General features: G+C 43.1%; 1 protein-coding gene across 22 annotated transcripts in view; it reads right to left on the bottom strand.

Moving 5' to 3' along the window:
* Positions 1–20,741, bottom strand: part of ANKS1B (ankyrin repeat and sterile alpha motif domain containing 1B) — a 917,777-nt gene that overhangs the window by 296,583 nt on the left and 600,453 nt on the right. For all 22 annotated transcript variants that reach the window (XM_036250945.1, XM_036250946.1, XM_036250947.1 and 19 more), the window contains one exon: positions 16,411–16,509. In XM_036250945.1, the coding sequence (XP_036106838.1) occupies positions 16,411–16,509 (99 nt within the window). The remainder of the gene's footprint in view (positions 1–16,410; positions 16,510–20,741) is intronic.

Below are 20,741 nucleotides of genomic sequence, written 5' to 3'. Positions count from 1 at the left end.
AGTTCCGGTGGCACCGTTTCAGGCTTTGGTGACAGGAGCCATCAACCACAATAAACTAAAGCAAAAGAGGCAGGAAAGAGCAGATGTCACACGGTCAGTGAGTGGTCTGGTTAATGGCACACGTGTGACATGGAACATTGAGAACATCACTAGGAGGAATTTGCATGAGGTCTGGAATATGCAGATAGGTGGAACCCCATGTTGAAACTGCCCAGAATTCTAGAGAAACCATATTTTATACCTGCATATTTTATATCTATAGTAAGGGAACAATCCATGAACTATTTCACCGCCGTTGGGGTGACCATAGCAGTCACAATAAACAATAGGTTGGCCTTTAGGAAAATGTTTTCAGACTCATAGTTTGGTGGGGATTTTTTTTTGTTTGTTCATTTGTTTCTGGTTTGTTTTTTTTTCAGTTCAGAATTTTTACTTGCCATAGGTATTGATGTGACTAAAAACTCTTATCTCTACTTATATGAATCCCCAGTAGAGAGTCAGCTCTAACAATAACTTTAGTAGTTATCATTTATTTAATTCAACAATTATTTCAAAACACCAATTACATATGTATCATCATCCTATTCTATGGTAAAAATGTAAAAGGGTCTAAGGTTCAATCCTTCCAGGAATATGTAATTTCCTTAGATATACATTTGAAATACATACAAATATAAGAAAATTATTAAGTGCCAACATTTGTTTAAGTCTAGGAAAGAAAAGAAACTGAATAGGTTGGAGAAATTTGAGAAGACTTTCTTCTCTAGTTTCTCTTGGAGTTAATATATTGGGAAGTAAGTGAACACCTGTGAGAGTGGGTGTTGTTTGTGTGTGAAAGTGAGCATGTTTGGGAGGGGGAGGGGGGAGGGGGAGGGAGAGAATAGGCATCCACTTCTCCTTACTGTCCAGATCTACAGGAGGAACACAGGCAGCACCTTCTGTCTGAAGACACTCCCTAAATGCCTGGTTCGCTAAGAAGACTTATTAATTCTTTGAGATTCAGTTCAAGCATCATCTACCTATTCCTTCCCTGACCCCCTTGTACTTAGCTCTTCCTCCTTTTGTAGCTTCTTTTTCATAGTAGTTTAGTTTTTGACATTCTCCGTCTCTGTCTAAAAGGCAGGTAGAACTCCTTGATTCAGGGACCAAGTCTCATCCATCTCTGCATTCCCATCTCCAAACCTAGCACAGGGCCAAAGTGAACTGACTGACGGAATGGATGAATGAATCGGCAATTCCTCGATGAACATCTGGCCGACCTTCCACATCTGGAGTGGCACCTGCTCTCTTTCCCTGGCTCCCATCCTCCCGGGGATGCTCAGGTCTCGGGATGTAAGGGCAGCTGTTATTCCGTGTCCACATCAGTAGCACTCAGGAAAGTGAACACCAGAAATGTTAATAGATGAGGGTGCAATCGGACCCTGGAGGTGAAGAGGCAGAGCAATCAACCTTCTCCGCACGTACTGCAATCATGTCTTGTACACTGGCGGAGAAAATTTCACATGTGGACGTCTGTCTCTGTACTTCTCAGAATTAGAAAATTGTAAATACAATCCTTTCCCACCAAGCAGTGGCCACGAAATGGAGAAGGAATTGAGGGTTAAAACCAATGACGTGGATCAGAGGTCTGCCTGGTGAGAGACAGTGACCAAGGCCAACGAACAGGGCGGGAGTCCAGCCATGTGTTCCAAAGAGCCAGCCAAAATAACCTTCAGGGGTAAAAGTAAAGCAAATCCAGCTACCACCAATCTTAAGAAGGACGGACACTGTGAGTGACGAAGAAGCCAGCAGGGTGAACGCAGCGTCTGCGATGTACAGAAGGAGCTGGCTCACTCCTCTCGGGCCTTCCCCTCAGACCTCTGCAGAAACAGCTGCTTCCTCAGCCGCAGCTTGAACACAAGCCGGTGAATGTCGACGGGGCCACAAGACCGATGGCTCGGCTGTAACACGGTGGTGATGCACCAAAGCCCCCCACAGACCAATCAATTAAATATTCTATGCAATTTTATTTTTTAAAATCTTGCTAATGTCCAGGCATTACGTCAGAAGTCAACCCAACTGATGAACTTAAAGTGCTAGCACGGAAGGTACTTCACCAACTGCCCCGGGAGCAGAGAGAGTGGCCTCCCCGTCACCCTGCACTCTGCACGCGGTCGTGACTGACCGTCTGGATGGGAGCACACAGACACGGACTGCCTCGTGGCAATAAACGTGCAGCACAAATAAGACACGAGCCCTTGGCCTTAAGTCTACTCTAAAATTTCCTCTCCTAAGAGTAAAAAACAGGAGTCAGAATTGGAAGAAAAAAGGAAAAACAAACAAACCAACAAACAAAAAAACTGACGCACTGACGCAAATGTTTTAACCTGCTGGGATTCTGTGATTCATAAATCATAACCTAAAAATCATTTAAAGTGTATCTAGTTAGCGCTTATACCATCATGAATTCATAGAACAAGTGAAGCTGAAATGTCTTTCCTCTTGGAGATACGAAAGGGGCCGGGCAGTTCCTTGAGTACTGATCTCTGGTAAGAGCAGTAGCTGTCGGTTCACGAAACAAAATAAAGCCAAACTTCTGTTTACTACAATAGAAGACGCTAGCTCTGTGGGAGACAGTGAAAATGGCTGGGCGTTTTCCAAAGGGGAGAGCACTGATCGGCTATTCGTGGAGGACGGAGATGAAATACCCCAGTGATGGAGAAAAGCAGTCCCGAGCATGGACTCTTGAGTCAGGCTGCCTGGTTTGAATCTTGTCTCTGCCACTTACTAACTGTGTGACCTTAAGCAAGTTGCTTAACTTTCTGTGCCTTAGTTTCTTCCTCCGTAGAACAGAGAATTCATTTTAAGCTTTAAATGAGTTCCTTTAGAGTTAACCTAATAAGACTTAGTGCCTGGCATATAGTAAATTTCTGTCTAAGTGTTGATTATTGTAATATTCTAATATCTATGTATTACATTACATTATGGTGTCAGATGGGTACTAGAGTGATTGGGGTGATCACTTCCTAAGTTATATAAATGTCTAGTCACTATGTTGTATACTGAAACTAATATAATATTGTATGTCAATGGTAATTAAAAAAAGAAGAAGAAGAAGAAGCGTTGACTCTTAACATAGGGTTTGCCCTGCAGTATCGTTCTGAGCATGCTCAGGAATGCCTTGGGGGAATGTGGATGCATAGGTAGAGTATTCACGTAGGTCCACAGAAGATCAACCATCAGGTCAAACCTATAGCCAAAAGATGGAAATGTAAAATCCCATTGATCATCAGCCAAGAAAGTAAGCATAAAGAAATATCCTGTAATGAAAAAGTGCTTAGGTTAGGGGTAGGATTATTATTCACTCAGTGCCTTACTTAGTCTGCTCCACTGAAGTTGACTACAGGTATCTGCCTGGGCTCGAGGAATTTGACTCATTATAGCTTGAAGGGCAAAGTGATGGATGAAATCCGGAGCTGGACTGACGGCGCTGGCTGTGTTTCAGAGGATGGGTATGACAAAGGAGAAAAAGGGAGCATGTCCATCTGCCTGAATAAGCTAAGCAAATTGTCTGGGTCATATTTGGCTTGGAGTGTCATGAGCTACCTTAAAAGTCCCCACAACAAGGACATTTTAAAGGTGCACAGGAATGTACCTGCCTCCTCTTCTCTGAACAAAAGAGATCTTCCTTTCCACTTAACTTGCAAAGCTTGTATTTTTACCTCTGTTATAGCTCCTTCATGCTTTGCTTTGTATTAAAATCATGAGAATATTGGTCCAACCTTCTTTGCTAGATTGTAATCTCTTTGAAGAAAGATACTGTGTAATTTCATCTTTTTTCTCCTTGCATTGTATCTGAGACATAAGTAGATGCTCAATGCATTTATAAACAGAAACTGAATAAAGACTTCTCACTTGAGTGCTTGTGATAAAAAATAAGAAATATATTCAACAATTAATTTAGAATTTAATTCAATTGTACTGCAAAGGGAGGGCACAACGGCCCATTCAAAATGGTGGCGGCTGGGGAAGGCAGGAGCGGGTGGAAACAGGGAGGAGGGGGTCAATGGGGATTGGGAAAAGGGGGGACATCTGTAATACTGTCAACAATAAAATAATAATAATAAAAAACACACAAAAAAAACAAAACGGTGGTGATGTTTTAGTGCTCCTTTGTAAATCTAGATAATTCTACTTTTCTATAAAATCACAATGCCTTTGGGAATCTAATGGAACTATACGGTCAAGATCTGACCCCTCAGCTTCTCAGTTCACTTTCATTTTCAGTTTCCTTCATGCCACGTACATTTACTGAGCCCCTGTGCTTAAAGGACTGTCTTCATTTCCACTCTTCTCCCACTTCCCACTTTGTGCTGGGAATTGATCACAGTACCGCTAAGGAATACAGAGAGAAAGCCCTCTCCGCATCATCCTTATGCATTTGATCTCTTAGATAAGAAGACCCTACTTATAACTTCAAATAACTTCTCTTTTAGTTCCTGATGGGTTAAACGATAATCCCAAGTATATTAAAAGTAATATAGTGGTTGATGATCAGATTTAACAATTTTGCCTTTTTTTTTTTTTTTTAAATCTGGAGACGGAATACTGTGCTCTGTGTCATCCACCTGTAGAGAATGGGCAGCTCACTGGGCAATGTGGTCGCGGGCACTTTTAGCCACAGGTTCTTTGATGTCAATCACCGAGTCCCTTTGTGTTATTTTTTGGCCCAGGCAAGAACAGCATCAAAATTTCACTGAGCTTTGTTTAGTGAGCATTTGTTGAACAAATCTTTAGTCTTTCTAAGTGTCAGGCACTTCATAGGCAATTTAAAATTTATGACTTACAATAAGCTAATATCTCCATTGTGAGTACAAGGAAACAGAATTAGAGAATCTCAATGACTTTCCCATGGTAACACAAGTGGAGAGTGCCAACCCAGGGTTACATTAGACTAACCGCTCACGAGAAGTTCATTTTTGAGCCCCTGCAAGACTGCAAGTTCCAGCAAGGTGCCTGAAGTGGGCTATTTAGCTCACTCACCTCCGTGTCTCCCCACTATCCTTCTTGAGCTTTGAAGTACATTGTTTAGACAATACAGGGAGGTGGCTGAGAACCTCAGTTAAATTGTCTGGGTGTGAATCCTACTTTCTTCAACTATAACAGCATTCCTAAATACTTTATCTATTCCCTGCTTCCTATTTCTCCATACTATGTATCATTACCTGACATTACATAGTTTTACTTCTTTTGGTCTAAATTCCCCCATTAGAATCAGCTGCCCGAGGACAGTGACTGTGTAGACCTTGTCTTTTAACCACAAATCCTCAACATCTAGAACAGTGCCTGACATAAAGTAGGTATTTCATAAATTATCTATTGAGTGAATCAATAAAAGGAGATGTATTTTGCTTATTGTTTACGCCTGAAGTAGTAATTTTCAGATCTGCTAATGGACTGAAGGAAGCTACTTTTTTCTTGGTCCACCTTCAATCTTCTTTAGCATTTTATTTAATGCACACTACTATAGCACATAAAGGTGCCAAGCTCCATTTTAAATCCTTTATACATATTAACTCATTTCACTCTCACAACAACCCTAGGGCGTAGGTAAAAATTAAGCTCAGGGAGTCTGGTCATGTTCCCAAACATTATGCCATGCTGCTTCCTGGCTAAATCCCATAAAAATGTCATCTCCCTGGAGTTTAATGCTCAAAAGAAATGTCTTCCTTCTCTCCTATAGAACGCCCTTCCATCTTGCGCATCTTGCCCTCCTCTCTACCCAGATTAAAGAGAAAATTAGTAAGTTGTTTTAGTTCACTTCATTATGCCTTTCCTTCTTTGAAGCAGCAACACCTGCTCTTAGTGAAGCTTCTCTCAAACCACCTTCAAGGATAAAGCAGTGGTTTGAGCCCGCTGGTCACTGGACAACTGGCATGGCCTATGTCTACCATTCTTCTTGTTCATGTTTGTCTCCTTCCTGCTTTTCTAGGGCTTCGGGGTCCCTGCCACAGCCCTTCCCTTCCCGCCTTGAGAAGGAAGTTGAGCGGTCCATGAAGGTGGCAAACACGGCCTCTTAGCCTGAAACTTATGAGGAAGTCCAATCTTATCAACAGTTCCTCTTCTTGCATCTAGCCATTTGGTCCTTCCCTGCCCTTTTATGGTTTTTCTCACAAATGCACAAACATCCTCAGAGCCTGGAGTCTCTGATACAGCACAGCAGCCGACCAGGAGGCAAGTGCCATGAGCACAGACACCTGGGATTTAGTTCCAGCTCTGTCACCACGGAACAATCTGTCTTGGGGCGAGTCATTTAACATGACCCGGGCTTGGTTTCCTCACCTGTGCGATGACTCAGGTAAGAGGCTGAGCAGGCATTTTAAGGTCCTTTCCAGCTCTAGATTATGACTTTGTCAATTGTGATTTTCTTGGTAGAATTACTTAAAGAAGAGAAAGGACTCAGATAGCTACATTTCCGTACTCTTCCTCCGGATTGCCATGCCACTCCAAGGGAGCCACTGTTCTTTACTAAAGGGGGGTACGCTTCTCAACGTTGAAGGATGACAGCTGCTGGGGATGGCAATAGGTCAGAACCGAGCTATTGGCAGGATTCTGCCCCTATTGCCCTGCAAATATTCGGGGGAGGTAACGAGTAAAACTGATACTCAGCTCTCTGGTCTACATAATGAACTAACACAAAACGCATTCATTTAAGAATGAAACACTAAAAGTCCCCCTCTTCCATTTGGGAAGAATGCAGCGGCCGCCATGCTTTTGGACACTGCACAAACCTTGGAACAGAGCACCGGGTGGATAAGGGGACGGTGTCCCTCTCACATCTAACAGTTCTTTGGCTATCGATCCAGTTCCAACAGCTAGAGCTATTTTGTTTGTGCTGAACTTTGTCACTTCAAAGGGCCAGAGAAGTTTATAGGTACCAACCATTCCTTCTCCCAGTATATTCCTGAAGAACAGACTAGTTATCGGTCTCTACTTGTAAACAGAAAGCATGAGGCATGGGGGAGGTCACTCTAGGGCAGCAGTTCTCAACCTGTGGGTCGCGACCCCTTTGGGGGTTGAATGGCCCTTTCACAGGGGTCGCCTAAGACATAACAGTAGCAAAATTACAGTTTTGAAGTAGCAACAAGAATAATTTTATGGTTGGGGGTCACCACAACATGAGAAACTGTGTTAAAGGGTCGCAGCATTAGGAAGGTAGAGAACCACTGCTCTAGGGAAATGCAGGCCACGAGGATTGTGGGTGTTATATTCCTGAAAGATCTGCTGTCCTCCTTTGTGAAACATTTAAATACAGAGGTGCTCTGCAGGGAAATGTCTCTGGGAGTCCAAACCTGACCCATGACCCATGCAGGACTGACCTCTAACCTGCGTTCTTACTTGGCCCAGTCCAGTTTAATAAATATCAGCTGAGCATTACTATGTCTAGGGGCTTCATCCTTCATGCTTAGGAAATAAATATGAATATGACAAAGGTCTTACTCTTGAATGAGATGACCTAGTTAATTGGCAATTTTATAGGGTGCAATGGGAGCACAGAAGAGTTAAATTAATAATGTAGTCTAGACAGAGAATGTCACAAAAGGTTTTCCAAGGAATACATCTTAAGGAACGACTAGGAGTTACCCATGAAGAAAGGCAGCAGTCGAGGTGCAGAAAGGAGAAGGTGTTTCTGGCACAGAATGGCTCACTTCTCAGGAATTCTGTTGCCTCTTCCTGGGAAGGGAGACTATGTATCGGCTTACCTTGCAGTTTAGTAAGGATCATATCACTGAGTCCTAGTGAATCTAATATGGTCTAAAGTAAGTGATGCACTTCCAGGCCTGGCAATACAACATCCTGTGTTCTAAGCTCCTTTCTTTCCTGTCCTTAGGCAGCCTCCAGAAAACTAAAGACGCCTGGATCCCTGAGTCACTGATTGGAGGAGAGCTGCCTGATCCCTATTGGGTTAACATGATTTAAAAAAACAAAACATTTAATAGTGTTAAGCCACTGAAATTTTGTAGTTGTTTGTTATAGCAGCTAGAACGCATTACCTGATTATTGAGTGCGCCAGGCTAAGGAGGAATAATAAGAAAGATCCGAATGACATGTTGTCACTTCAAAATGTATATACTCCTGATTACCTACGTTTTTTACTTTATGGTCCATTACTCTGTCATCCTTCCCTGTTCTCCAATGGCACCAACATTTCTCCTGAAAAATAAGTAATCTTTTACACTGATCTAAGTGAGCATATGTTTGTCTCAGAACCATGAGACATTTAGCGAACAGACTGGAGCTTGAAAGGACCCTAGGAACCCTGCAGCCTGGCTCACCGAAGACTAGAACTACAGGAAACAGAACATCCTATGCCCTCAGTTAGAGCGTGGGGCTGATTGTGTATTAACTTTAGGTTAGATCCCCCATGCTAATGGTGCATATATGTGTGTAAGATTTTGTCTGTGAGTATAGCTTTAACTAGATATCCCCAGGGTAGTAGGTCTACATTGGGTGGCACGAAGTTTAAGCTACCAGCAGGTGAAAAGAAAGAAAAGGAAGTAAAAACAATGAGGGTAGATGGGGAATGAGTGATGGCATGGGAGAATGAAAAGTACCCTGTCAGGAACTACACCGAGAGCATCTGTGCCTGTAGCCTACAATTTGTCATTGTCCTTTTGAAATATAGCAGAAAAAGTAGGAATAAGTTTTCTATCATTTTTCTAAGTGACAAGGAGATAAGATTGAACCTTCCTTTCTAGACTCTTAAAGAAATTACATGGTTTGTACCCCTTGTTCCTAAAGTTTGCACACAGATTAACCATCAAGACTAGAAATAACCAACATCTGAATTTTGAGGACCTTGGAAGAACAAGGGTCTTGAAGAACGGAATTCTGAACAGGAAGCCGTATTGAGATAATGTCCCATTCATAATACTTCTGTTGAAATAATTGGTGATCCCACGGTAGTAAGATTTTCATTTCCAGAGACAGTCTCTTCTCCTGTGACTCAGGGGTAGCGGTGTGACAGCTATGACCAAATCTGGTCCCCAGGGCTTTGCTTTATTAACAGAGTGTTTGGACACAAAGCCGATACTTTTTGAGGGGCAGGGCCTGTGCTTTCTCATTTGCTGGTTGCCACCACTCCACATCGCCTGCCTTTAATGTTCCAGTTCTCATGTCCAGTGAGTCTCTATGTCCCTGCTCACAAACATTTTGTTCTGGTCAACTGCTGTCTTTATCTATTTGCTCTGATCAGACCTCAAGTTAAATAGTCCCTTTTACTATTTTGCTTCGTTAGTTTGAAAAATGTGTTTTCTTTGCTAACATCCTTAAAGTCTTGTCTAATTGACTTTGACCGATTTACTTCTCTCATATAGATGGAAATACACTCTTTTCAGTAATAAGGCACCAACAAAGAATAAATGTGCTTTTAAAATGTGTAGTGTTTTATGGGATTACTTATTTGTGTGAATTTCTTTTGACCAGTGGTGTTCAGATCATGAAGACTTTATGTGCAATTGACAAATCTCTAATATGTCTAGTTTCTGCACAATTGTATTATATCATGCTACATTATATATCGCTCTACAGACCAGATGCATGTGCCTCTTTTTTGAGTGATTTCAAATTTGGCTTCTAAACTATGTAAATGTGAATATCATGGTACCTTAAAGATGGCCCATGGAAATAAAAGATGTTTTTGACCCTAAGAAGCATAAAACACCAATAAGAAAGAATATATGTACCCCCATATTTGTAGCAGCACTATTTACAATCGCTAAGATCTGGAAACAGCCCAAGTGCCCATCAGTAGACAAATGGATCAAAAAGCTGTGGTACATATACACAATGGAGTACTATGCAGCGGTAAGAAAGAAAGATCTCTTATCCTTTGAGACGACATGGAGGGACCTGGAAAGTATCATCCTAAGTGAAACAAGCCAAACAGAGAAAGACAAATTTCATATGATCTCACTGATTTGTGGAATATAATGAACATAACAGTTTGAGGAATGGGGTAGTCCCAGAGACACGGAAGCGGGGTACAGACTGACAATCCCCTAAGGAGTGGGGAGGTGGGCGAGGGATGAACCACAGAACTTATACGCATGTATGCATGAACAGTGGACATGGACAACAATCTGGGGAAGGGGCAGGGAGGGCCGGGGGAGGGGGAATCAGTGGGGGGAAAAAGGAGAATCATCTGTAACAAAAATTAATCAATAATAATAATAAAAAAAGATGTTTTTGTTGTTGCTTTTGTTAATGGGTTATTCCATTTTAACCACAAATGTAGACATGGAGAGTAGACTGCGTAGTGGCAGACCTCTGAGACTGTCCCCAGTGATGCCACCTGCTGGGTTCGCATCCCTGTGCAAACACCTCCTACTGCGTCCTCGTGCGGGGGCTGCGTCTGGTGACTTGACACTAATAAATGGAATACAGCAAAGGATGAGATGTTCTCATCACAGGGAGAAAACTGTTTTCCTTTCCAAAATTGAAACTGTATCTATATGAGAAGATGGATGTTAGCCCAACCTATTGTGATAATCATTCCACAACACATGCAAATCAAACCATCATGCTATAATGAACTTACACAGTGATGCGTGTAAATTATTTCACAATAAAACTGGGGAAAAAAAGAATAAAAGAGGAGGGGAAGAGGGGACATCTTTAATAATGTCAGCAATAAAAAAACATAAAAGCAAAGCAAAAAAAAAAAAAAAAAAAGGTGGGATGGTGTAAAGCCTGGACTTCCATCTTGTCCTCTCGTGTGAAGCCAGATGTGGGATGCTTCAAGAGGGGGCCACTCGACAATAAACTGAGGGAGGCCTTCAGCAACAGCTTGTGAGGTAGGGAGGCTTGATACCAAAGACCCCCAAGGAACAGCACTCTGCCTACATCCATATGAGTGACCTAGCAAGTGAGTCTTGAGATGACTGTAGCTCTGTTATACCCAGAGCCAGAGAACCCAGCTAAGCTGCGCCTGGCTTCCTGACCCACAGACAAATGCTGTTGCTCCATACTACTAAGATTTGGGGGTGATTTGTGTATAGCTATAGGTAACTAACACAAAATGTGGTTTTTCTATCGGAATAACAGATTAACTCTTTCTTTTTGAACTTGAGGATGGGAAAGGAGGCAATTTAATCCAATCAGAGGTGTTCAGTGCCATTCAGTGAAAAAAATAATTAAAACGATGGAGCCCAACATCAACTGGTTACACTGAACTGAACATAGGAATAAAGGCAGCTAAAACGCAGGTGTTCAGCAAAGTAGGAGGAGCAATGAATAGAATCAGGAATACCAGAAACTGCTCTATGATCAAGAATCTCATGATAACAACATTCAGTAGCCATCAAACATGTTTGAATTGGAGGAACTGCAACATTTCACGCAGGAGAGGGAACGGGCAAGGAGAGAGACCGTCAGGGAGGCAAGAAGACAGGTATCGTGGAAGTCAAAAGAAGTCAATGTGGCCCTGGCCGGTTTGGCTCAGCGGGTAGAGCGTCAGCCCGCAGACCAGAGAGTCCCGGGTTCAGTTCCCGCTAAGGGCACGTACCTCAGTTGCAGTTTGTCCCCAGCCCCGGTTGTGTTTATGTGGGTGGCAACCGGTCGATGTGTCTCTCTCACATCAATATTTCTCTTTCTCTCTTCCCCTCTCCCTCCCTCCCGCTCTATCTGAAGACAAATGCAAAAAATGTCCTGGGGGAGGGGATAAAAAAAAAAAAAAAGAAGCAGCCAATGTTGACAGTTGACAAGAGAATCAGAATTTACCGAAGCCAAACTAAGGTGAGGGTGCAAAGGGGCTTATGGATGTCTGCTCTGCTGGTCACTGGTGACCTTAGCCCTGGTTGTGTGGTGGCAGCAGAGGAACTAGTTAGACCCACACAGATGGACAGATCAGTGGCAGCAAGGGAAAGGAGGACAACAAGGAGATAGAGGACTTGCTAACAAGTATCTGGACAACTACTAAATGATTCTAAAAGATGTTAGAATATTAGAGAAGGAGATATTGAGAAATAAAGTGAGCATGTGGTCTCTAAGTTGCTAGTAGGCTGAAATACATTTTCAGTTCAGGATGAGAGATATCAGGAGAGAAGATAAAAATGGGTCTTGACTGGAACTCCTGCAAACCTTTAAAATAAATATCTGTTCAATTCCTGACCTCCAGTTGTTATATTGTCAGAGGACAAAAGAGATTATGCCCTTTTAAAAGGATTTTAGAGGATTATCCAAAGGCTTGACCACAGAGAATTTTTATCTGGTAAAGGTAAATTGCAGGTTGCAAATAAGTAATCAGATAATTTCCCTGTGTCAAAGGGAAAGGGAAAAACCCATTCTGCTTACAGTTTCTAAGAAAGTAGAAAATAAGCCATCTTCTCTTGGAACTTTTGGGTACGTTTCCTTTCTTAAAAAGTGAGAAGGGGGCCCGGCCGGTGTTGCTCAGTGGTTGAGCATCGACCCATGCACCAAAAGGTCGCCAGTTCAATTCCCAGTCAGGACACATGCCCAAGTTGTGGGCCGGATCCCCAGTGGGGGGCATGCAGGAGGCAGCCAGTTGATGTTCTCTCTCATCGATGTTTCTGTCTCTCTCTCCCTCTCCCTCTCCCTCTCCCTTCCTTAGTCTCTAAAATCAATAAAGAAAAAAAAAGTGAGAAGGGTGAAATTTGATCTTCAGAAGTCCAGGGGACTGAGTTGGGGTTGGTGAAGGAAGCGGTGTTGGGTAGACACAGATATCAAGCATTGCTACCAACTACCAAAGGTGCAGTATTGCAAAGGACACAGGGGAAGAATGGACAGGGAGGGAATTAATGAGATGGCTGTTCTAAAGGTGTCCGTGCTTAGACTCTACCAGATGTATTCTACGTGTTCAATGTATCAAGTGTACTTGAGAACACGCAGACCACTGCCGTGGTGAGTATTTCCATATAAAAAGGGAATATCACCGGAAAACCATTCTTACCAAGGGAACAAACTTTTGTCTTTGAAACTTGAAACAACAAATACAAATCAAGCGTGGAAAAACATGCCTTGAAGTGTGCCAACAGATCAGGACTGCACTTCGAAAACCATCTTTTCTCTGTTTACGAATGATCTCCCCAGTTCCAAAACACAATAGGTTCATTAAAGGATCTCAGGGAGCAATCACGGAATATTTCTCCTGACAGATGAAGAACACAGATATTCTGAAGACCCAAACTGCACGAACAAACGAAGAGACATTCTGTCCGTTCTCCGGCAGTGCAAAGTTAGAGCGAGTGCAGACGACTGAGCTGGCAGTAAAATGACTGTTAACTGCCTAGAGATTGGGCTCATTACCTAAGAAAGCAAAGCATCAATCTGTAGCATTATAACAGTCTGTTTCTGCTGCTGAACATGCGTTTGCATGTTTTGATATATTCTCTGTTCATTTCGGTGCACAGTAAGCACTCTGCATCAGCTTCTTGATAGACGCTTAATTTTGTATTGTTTCTATGATATTGTTTTTCTCTCATGGGAGTGACATTCTGTCTTAAAAGTAAACACTTCATTTAGCCTCCAAATAATTCCGAGTCCAAGTTCTTTTGTGTCTCACTGCTGAATGGCATGGAGACGCTTGCAGATATATTTTAAAACTGAGACACCCTTTGATTTAAAAAAGTTGTATTTGAAGAACATGTGAGGGAAACACTCATTCATTCAGTCACTCTTTCTTTCATTCTTATAATGTGTAAGCGCAGTGGAAGATTCAAGGATAGATGTGACATTGTTTCTGCCCTAAGAATGCTTATAATAATATTATCAGTACCTTCGGGCAGAATAAGCAGAGAACTATCAAATCCCAGAGGAAAGAGAGGGCAGTGTATTCCTTCATTCCAAACATATTCTGGCCACATACTACATGCCAGGCACTGTTCTAGGGGATGGGTGCATGGAAGGGAATAGGCAGTCACAGTCCCTGACTTTGTGAACCTTGCGCCCTCAGGGAGAAATGGAAAATAAAAAAGGGGAAAAAAAACCCAAGCCAATAATATAAACTTTGGGTAGCTATAAGTGCTATGAAGAAAAAACTAAAGTAGGACAATACAAAGGACAGTGATAACGAGCAAGGAGTGTGACTTTGAGACCCCGAAGGCCTCTGTGAGGAGGAGACAGCTGAGTAGAGATTCAATAATGTCCAGAAGCGGGTGAAGGTCTGAAGAAAAGGCTCCCCAGGCAGAGCCCAACGGGAAGACACCTCGAGGCGAAACTGAGCGTGGAGAGTTTGAGAACAAAAAGAAATCATATGACTAGCGTGAAGGAGAAGGGGAGAGGCAGGGATGAGGTCACATTTGTGGGAAGGGGCCAGATTCTACTGACATTTTAGGCCACTGGGGATTTTTTTCAAAATACGTTTTTATTGGTTTTAGGGAGAGAGGAAGAGGGATAGAGAGAGACATCAGTCGCTGCCTCCTGCATGCTCCCTACTAGGGATGGAGCCTGCAACCTGGGCATGTGCCCTGACTGGGAATCCAACTGGCGAACTCCTGGTGCGTGGGATGATGCTCAACCAACTAAGCCACACCAGCCAGGGACAGCCACTGGAGATTTTAATCGGGGTGTGGCATGTGGCATGATCTGATATACATTTTAGAAGGACTGTTCTAACACGTGTGTTAATTCAATGGCAGAGTGGGAAGAAAGGTGACTAGGGCAGACATCAGGCACCTATAAATTGTCCAGGCTAGAGAGGACCAAGGAGAAGTGGACTCCAGTGGCCTAACCTAGAAATGACGGATTCGCATCTAGTGCAGTGCAGTCGGAGGTGCTGGTTTGAACCAGAGTCATCATCACCAAGGTCATGAGAAGTGGTTCCACTTCGGGGGACGTGTCACAGAGGAAGTGACATGGAGCTACTTGAGCTGAACGTCAAGCGATGGGCAGCGCTATGACCAGGGAGAGCCATTCGTTGATTTACCGAGTGCCTGCCACGGGCTGGGCACTGGTCTCAGTGTTGGGCACCGCAGCAGCTCTTGCTGACAATAAGGAGAAAACTTGCTGAGAAAGTAATATTTTAACTAAAGATACAAAAGTAGTGAGGTGAACAATACACTTATAGGAATTACTTCCAGAATGAGTTCTAATTAGTTCTTTTCCTTTTAGTGGGGATAGCTGTATGATTATACTCCTTTGTACGCTTGGCTCTCCTTGAATTTGCAAAAGTGTTACGTTTCTATCAGCAGAAACTCAATTTATTGTCCGTTGGCAAATTTCATCTGATCCCCTCCATAGGAACAGTGGTTAATACTTATGTTTCCCATTCTGCTACCCTGCCTCAAATCCCCCCATCCCACCCCTAATATCTTCCCAGTGGAATGAGCCAACTTCAACTTCCCCTCCTTCTAATTCCTATCGTATACGCCCCCGCATCAACTGACCTAGAGCACTGTAGTCATCATGTCTGATTCCCGTGCTTACAGAACGCCTTTCAAATTCCTTAGCCTGACACCAACTGACCCAACCTACTTTCTCTGCTTTGTCTCTGGCTTCCGCTCTCCCATTGTTTCAATCACATTGGATTTTTTTCTTCTTTTTTCAAAAATTATTTTTCAAATTGTGCTGAAAAAAATAGCAGAACCTAAAATTTACCACCTTCACCATTTTAAGTGTACAATTTAGTGGCATTAAGTACATTCACACTATTGTGCAAATTCCAATCGGATTTTAAATCACAGTCTCACTGTTGCCCTAACGCTTCGGGCGATGTGTTGCTTGAACCGTACCGTATTTACATGGGTCCTGCCGGCCCTGAAACGCCACTCCCTTTCATAACCGATGAAAAGCCCATCTATCTTGAAGAGCGGTGCTCACATCCTACCTCCTGCTTTACGCTCCTGTGAAACCTGATCTGGACACAGAAGGTCAACTCTGTTGCTAGGTGACATACTGCTTACAAAATGCATCTGGACTGGGGAGATTTATACATGAACTAGAAATACCTGATGGGGATGCAGACCTTGGACTTCCCAGAGTTATGACTCTTGGAATTAGGCAGTTCCCTTGTTCCTGGAGGCTAAGCCTCTGGAATGGTAGCAAGAGATAATGTCTCTTATGGGGCAGGAGGCTTCTAACCCAGGAACATCCCCGCATCCACCCAACATTGATTTTATCTTCTTGTGCCTGAGGGGCCTGGAATGATGTGTGTCCTGATACGAGGGCTCCCACTGAACAGAAACGCTGAAGCTGCCCTGCTGGCCAGTGCTGTTTCCTATACGGTAAATCTAAAGCCAGGTACGGCCCATCGTAGTCTTGTGAGGCTGACTGTTTAGTTGACTCTAACAAGACCTGCTTTGGGGAGTTGCATCAATATGTAGAAATGTTGCCCCAAATACTAACAGCCCTTGCACATCTGGACTTCAGCCACTGAGACTGTACTTAGGGTGATGGCAGTACAGCACTGCTTACCTTCGGAAGGAGTTGGATTGCCTGCAGAATTCTTTGTCTGTGTCCAGAGTTAAGGATTCCAATTTCCAGTAAATCCTGATCTTCCATAACATTGCTTCCCTGAAACAAAGCCAGAAATGCTGCAAGTTAAGCCAGGCATTTTTATGATGGGTAAATAATGATTTCTTTAACACAGAGACAATCACCAACATGTGATCTGAGTTTTACAGACAAAACCACAGAGATACTCTTCTGTGAGAGTGGTCAGAGGGATCACCTATATTGAAAGTTCTGGGAAAACTGCCTTCCCTCCATTGGCACTCCCCTGGCTTACTACTTCTGGTTGGAGTATCTGCACTGGGGCTTCATTCTTGTGACTTGGAACTTCGTCCCTCTAGAAATGTAATTGCTTCCAGGAAGCGTTGCCATTTAGAACAATCAGCGATGTTGATGTGACTGAATCGATTTTGTTTTCAGCCGCAGGAAAACAGATTTTATGAGGAGGGCTGATGGAAAAGAAGTGCGTATATGGGGCAGGTTAAAAGTGAGAATTAATCTTAAAATAGTGAATACCGGACACCTGGTTAAGATGTGGGGACAGAACAATGACTGAGATGTAGGTCCCTGCCTACAATTGTCTTTATTCCTTCTGGTGCAGTGATGGAAACAGATTGTCCAAAGGAGGCTAGAATCAATGTGCCATGATGGTGACACACTCTCGGGAGCCCAGAGGGGACCAGGGATATATGTTTCCACAGGAGAGGATGTCTAATCAGATATCTGAAGGATGGTTAGGACTTAGCATTCCAAAGAGAATAAAGAAATTACGAGTAATGTCCTATGGCTAAGGAACAGAGTGCCCTTGGGAGCACTGAGTTCTGGGTAAGTCGAAGACGGGAGCAAAAGGTGAGGCTGGACAGGCAAACAGGCCAGACGTGCTGCCTTTCAGCCATTGCATGGCAGGCTGAGGAAATCAGACTTCATCCTGCCCATCCCGGGGATCCATGGACAGTTCCATGATGAGATCCCAACTTAGAAAGATCAATTTGGTTTCTGTGGCTGGGCCTCACTTTCCTTCCCTATAAAATGATGAAGTTGAGCTCCATGGTCTCCAAGGACCAGTCTAGTCCTGAAATTCTCTGACTTCAATGCTGTTTTAAACCCCTGAGTAACATAAATTATCTTTTGGGGTTTATTAAGCTAGAGTTCCCTTTAAATTGAAGAGTCTACAGAGAAGTTCAAGAATTCAGATCACTACATTTCTGGACAAATCAGACTCTGTCCTCTTAATGTCTAACACAAAAGCATGTATGGATGGAAATGACAGAATACCACTTTATGGAGAGCAGTGGGCACTGATGAACATTTAAAACAAAAGAGAATGAATTGGAAAAGCAACCCCTGGGCATGGACACCATTAGGAGGCTGCTGTTGCTGTTCCAGAGATGATGTAGGATTAGACTAAGGCAGTGGTCATGGGAGACAGAAAGAGGGGATTTGAAAACTATCAAGAAGCTCTGGCCGGTCTCGCTCAGTGGTTAGAGCATTGGCTCATGGGCCAGAGAGACCCGGGTTCAGTTCCCACCAAGGGCGCGTACCTCAGTTGCAGTTTTTCCCCGGCCCCAGTTGGGGTCATGTGGGTGGCGACCAGTCGATGTGTCTCTCTCTCATCGATGTTTCTCTCTCTCTCTTTTCCTCCCTCTCTCCCTCCCACTCTGTCTGAAGATAAATACAAACATGTCTTCAGGTGAGAATAAAAAAAAAAGAAAAGAAAACTATCCAGAAGTTTGACTTGGCAAGTGAGTGCATGGAATGATGGAGAAATGCGGAACACACAATGGTTCTAGGCTGGAGCAAGAGGGGTGACTCACGATGCTTTTTATCAAGATAATAAAGGAGAAGGGGCCAGTCTAGTGTGTGCAAAGTGAGACTAATGTCTTCCCCTGGACAGGGACAGAATAGATGGATGTAAACAATTTAATATCAGACTATAACGGTTCAATGACTGGTCTTAGAAAGATTAAAGCCATTAGAGTGAACCATAGCTAGGGATTTAAATGGGCATTCAATGGACAGAAACGTTCTCCCTGCTCCTAGCATCATTCCTGTGCTTGACTGCCCTGGTGTCTTGCACGAGGCAGAGTGATCCAGGTATCCAGCCGCATGAAAATGAAAAGCCTAATGAAAAACAAATAAAGCCAGCCTTGGCAATTCGCCATAGAAAACATTGCTCTCAAGAAATTACTCAGTGCACACAATACAGCATGGCTAAGAATATAAATGACTTTGTTTTGAAAAAAGTGTTCTTATTTTCAGAAATGGACTAGTGTGTCATGAGCAGGATATACAATACAATTCACTCTTGACTTGTGCTCTTAGAGGGATTTTCCAAAAGGAGTTACCCAGCCCGTAAAACAAAAACAGAAAAAACAAAAACCTTTGGCTCTCTGTGTTTTAGACCATTACCAGGTTTTCCATGGACTAAATTACCAGCCTACAGCTTCAGCTCAGAAAATCCAGAGCCTGGTTTCTTTGTACAAACACAAAACATACCAGGATCGTATAGTCTAAATTAGCTACTATCTATGGGTAATCCTGAAAACTTGACTGCAGTGTTTGAATACTGAAATGATGTGAAGAACTGAAACTCTAAAGACCACTTTTCTTCCTCTAACCTACCAATGTACCGTCTTCCTTATCTTTGGCAAGGGAAGAAACTTTGGGGAGAATTGAAAGGTAATTAGACTTCTCCTTGGGTCAAATTTCCTAGCATACAGGATAATTACCAAGAATTAAAAAAATTTGTTCTCTTTATTGATTTTAGAGAGAGAGGAAGGAGAAGGAGAGAGAGACAGAAACATTGATGAGAGAGAACATCGACTGGCTGCCTCCTGCATGCCCCACACTGGGGATTGGGCCCACAACCTGGGCATGTGTCCTGACCAGGAATTGAACTGGTGATCTCCTGGTGCATGTTCAATGCTCAACCACTGAGCCACACCGGCCAGACCCAAGCATTTTTTTTTTATCCTCACTTGAGGACATTTTTGCATTTATCTTCAGATAGAGAAGGAGGGAGAAAGGGAGAAAGAGAGAGAGAGAAACATAGATGTGAGAGAGACACATCGACTGGCTGCCACCCCATGACCCCAACCGGGGCCAGGGACAAACTGCAACTGAGAGACATGCCTTTAGTGGGAACTGAACCTGGGTCTCACTGGTCCTCACCCACAAAATGAAGCACTTTAATGAACACCCATTCAGTTCTAAAATCTATGCTTTCAGTCTTGTCCCATTTTTGATCAGTACCATTCTATGTAAGTATAGACTGCATGATTTAAAATTACATTTTATTGTTTCAGAACGTATAACCTAAAATTACCTTTAAGAAATGATTATAGAAAAGTGCAAAAATGCATGTTTTTTTTTTTTTGACAAATTCATCTCAGTACTAGGAAATTATAAAATTTCATATTAAAGGAAATGATAGCATCCTTTATTTTTGTAGTGTCATGGATACTTAACAGCTTTTCAGAGAAAAAATAAATATTTTAAGCCTTACAACTAATCATTTTGTTTGTTCTTAGGTAACAGTCGTACCATCAAGGACAACACGCATTTTCAGTTTACCTAGGGAGCTGGAATGTATTCTCACATTACCACCTGCCTCCACCAAATGTTAAAAAACCCTCAGCTTAACTCATATTTTTTCTCGATAAAAACTGAATACAAACTGTAGCTTTTCCCCTCCTCCATCCATTTTGCACAAGGTTGCCGGATCGGCGGGTTTTGGGGAAGAGCCCTGGGGTGTCCATCTTCTGCTTAATGACCTCCTCGCGGCCTCGGCACCTCATCTCCCCAGTAGCATGCTGGCCCTACTCTCTCGCCTCCCATTTGCTCCTCAGTCCACCACAAGAAGCTTTCACCCCGTCGACTCCATAGAATTTCTCTGCCCAATGTTAAGAATGACCCCTTACCTGGCCGGTGTGGCTCAGTGGTTGAGCGTCAACCCATGTACCAAGAGGTCGCCACTTTGATTACTGGTCAGGGCACATGCCCAGGTTGTGGGCCTGATCCCCAGTGGGGGATATATAGGAGGCGACCAATTGATGTTCTCTCTCATTGATGTTTTCATCTCTCTCCTTTCCTCTCTCTAAAACTCAATAAAGAAAAAAAGAATGACCCCTCAATTGCCATATCTAGTTGATTCTTTTCCATTCTGATTTTAAGGATTCTTTGGATACACGTGGTTGCCGGCAACTGCATTGGACAACGCAAGTACAGGATATTCTCATCATCACAGCAAGTTCTCACAGGGCTTCTCTAGAGCTGAAGGCATTGGAACTGGCTGA

The sequence above is a fragment of the Molossus molossus genome, unplaced genomic scaffold, assembly GCF_014108415.1.
Source record: "Molossus molossus isolate mMolMol1 unplaced genomic scaffold, mMolMol1.p scaffold_m16_p_10, whole genome shotgun sequence".
NCBI classification, from domain to species: domain Eukaryota; kingdom Metazoa; phylum Chordata; class Mammalia; order Chiroptera; family Molossidae; genus Molossus; species Molossus molossus.
This window is presented reverse-complemented; position numbering and strand designations above follow the sequence as displayed.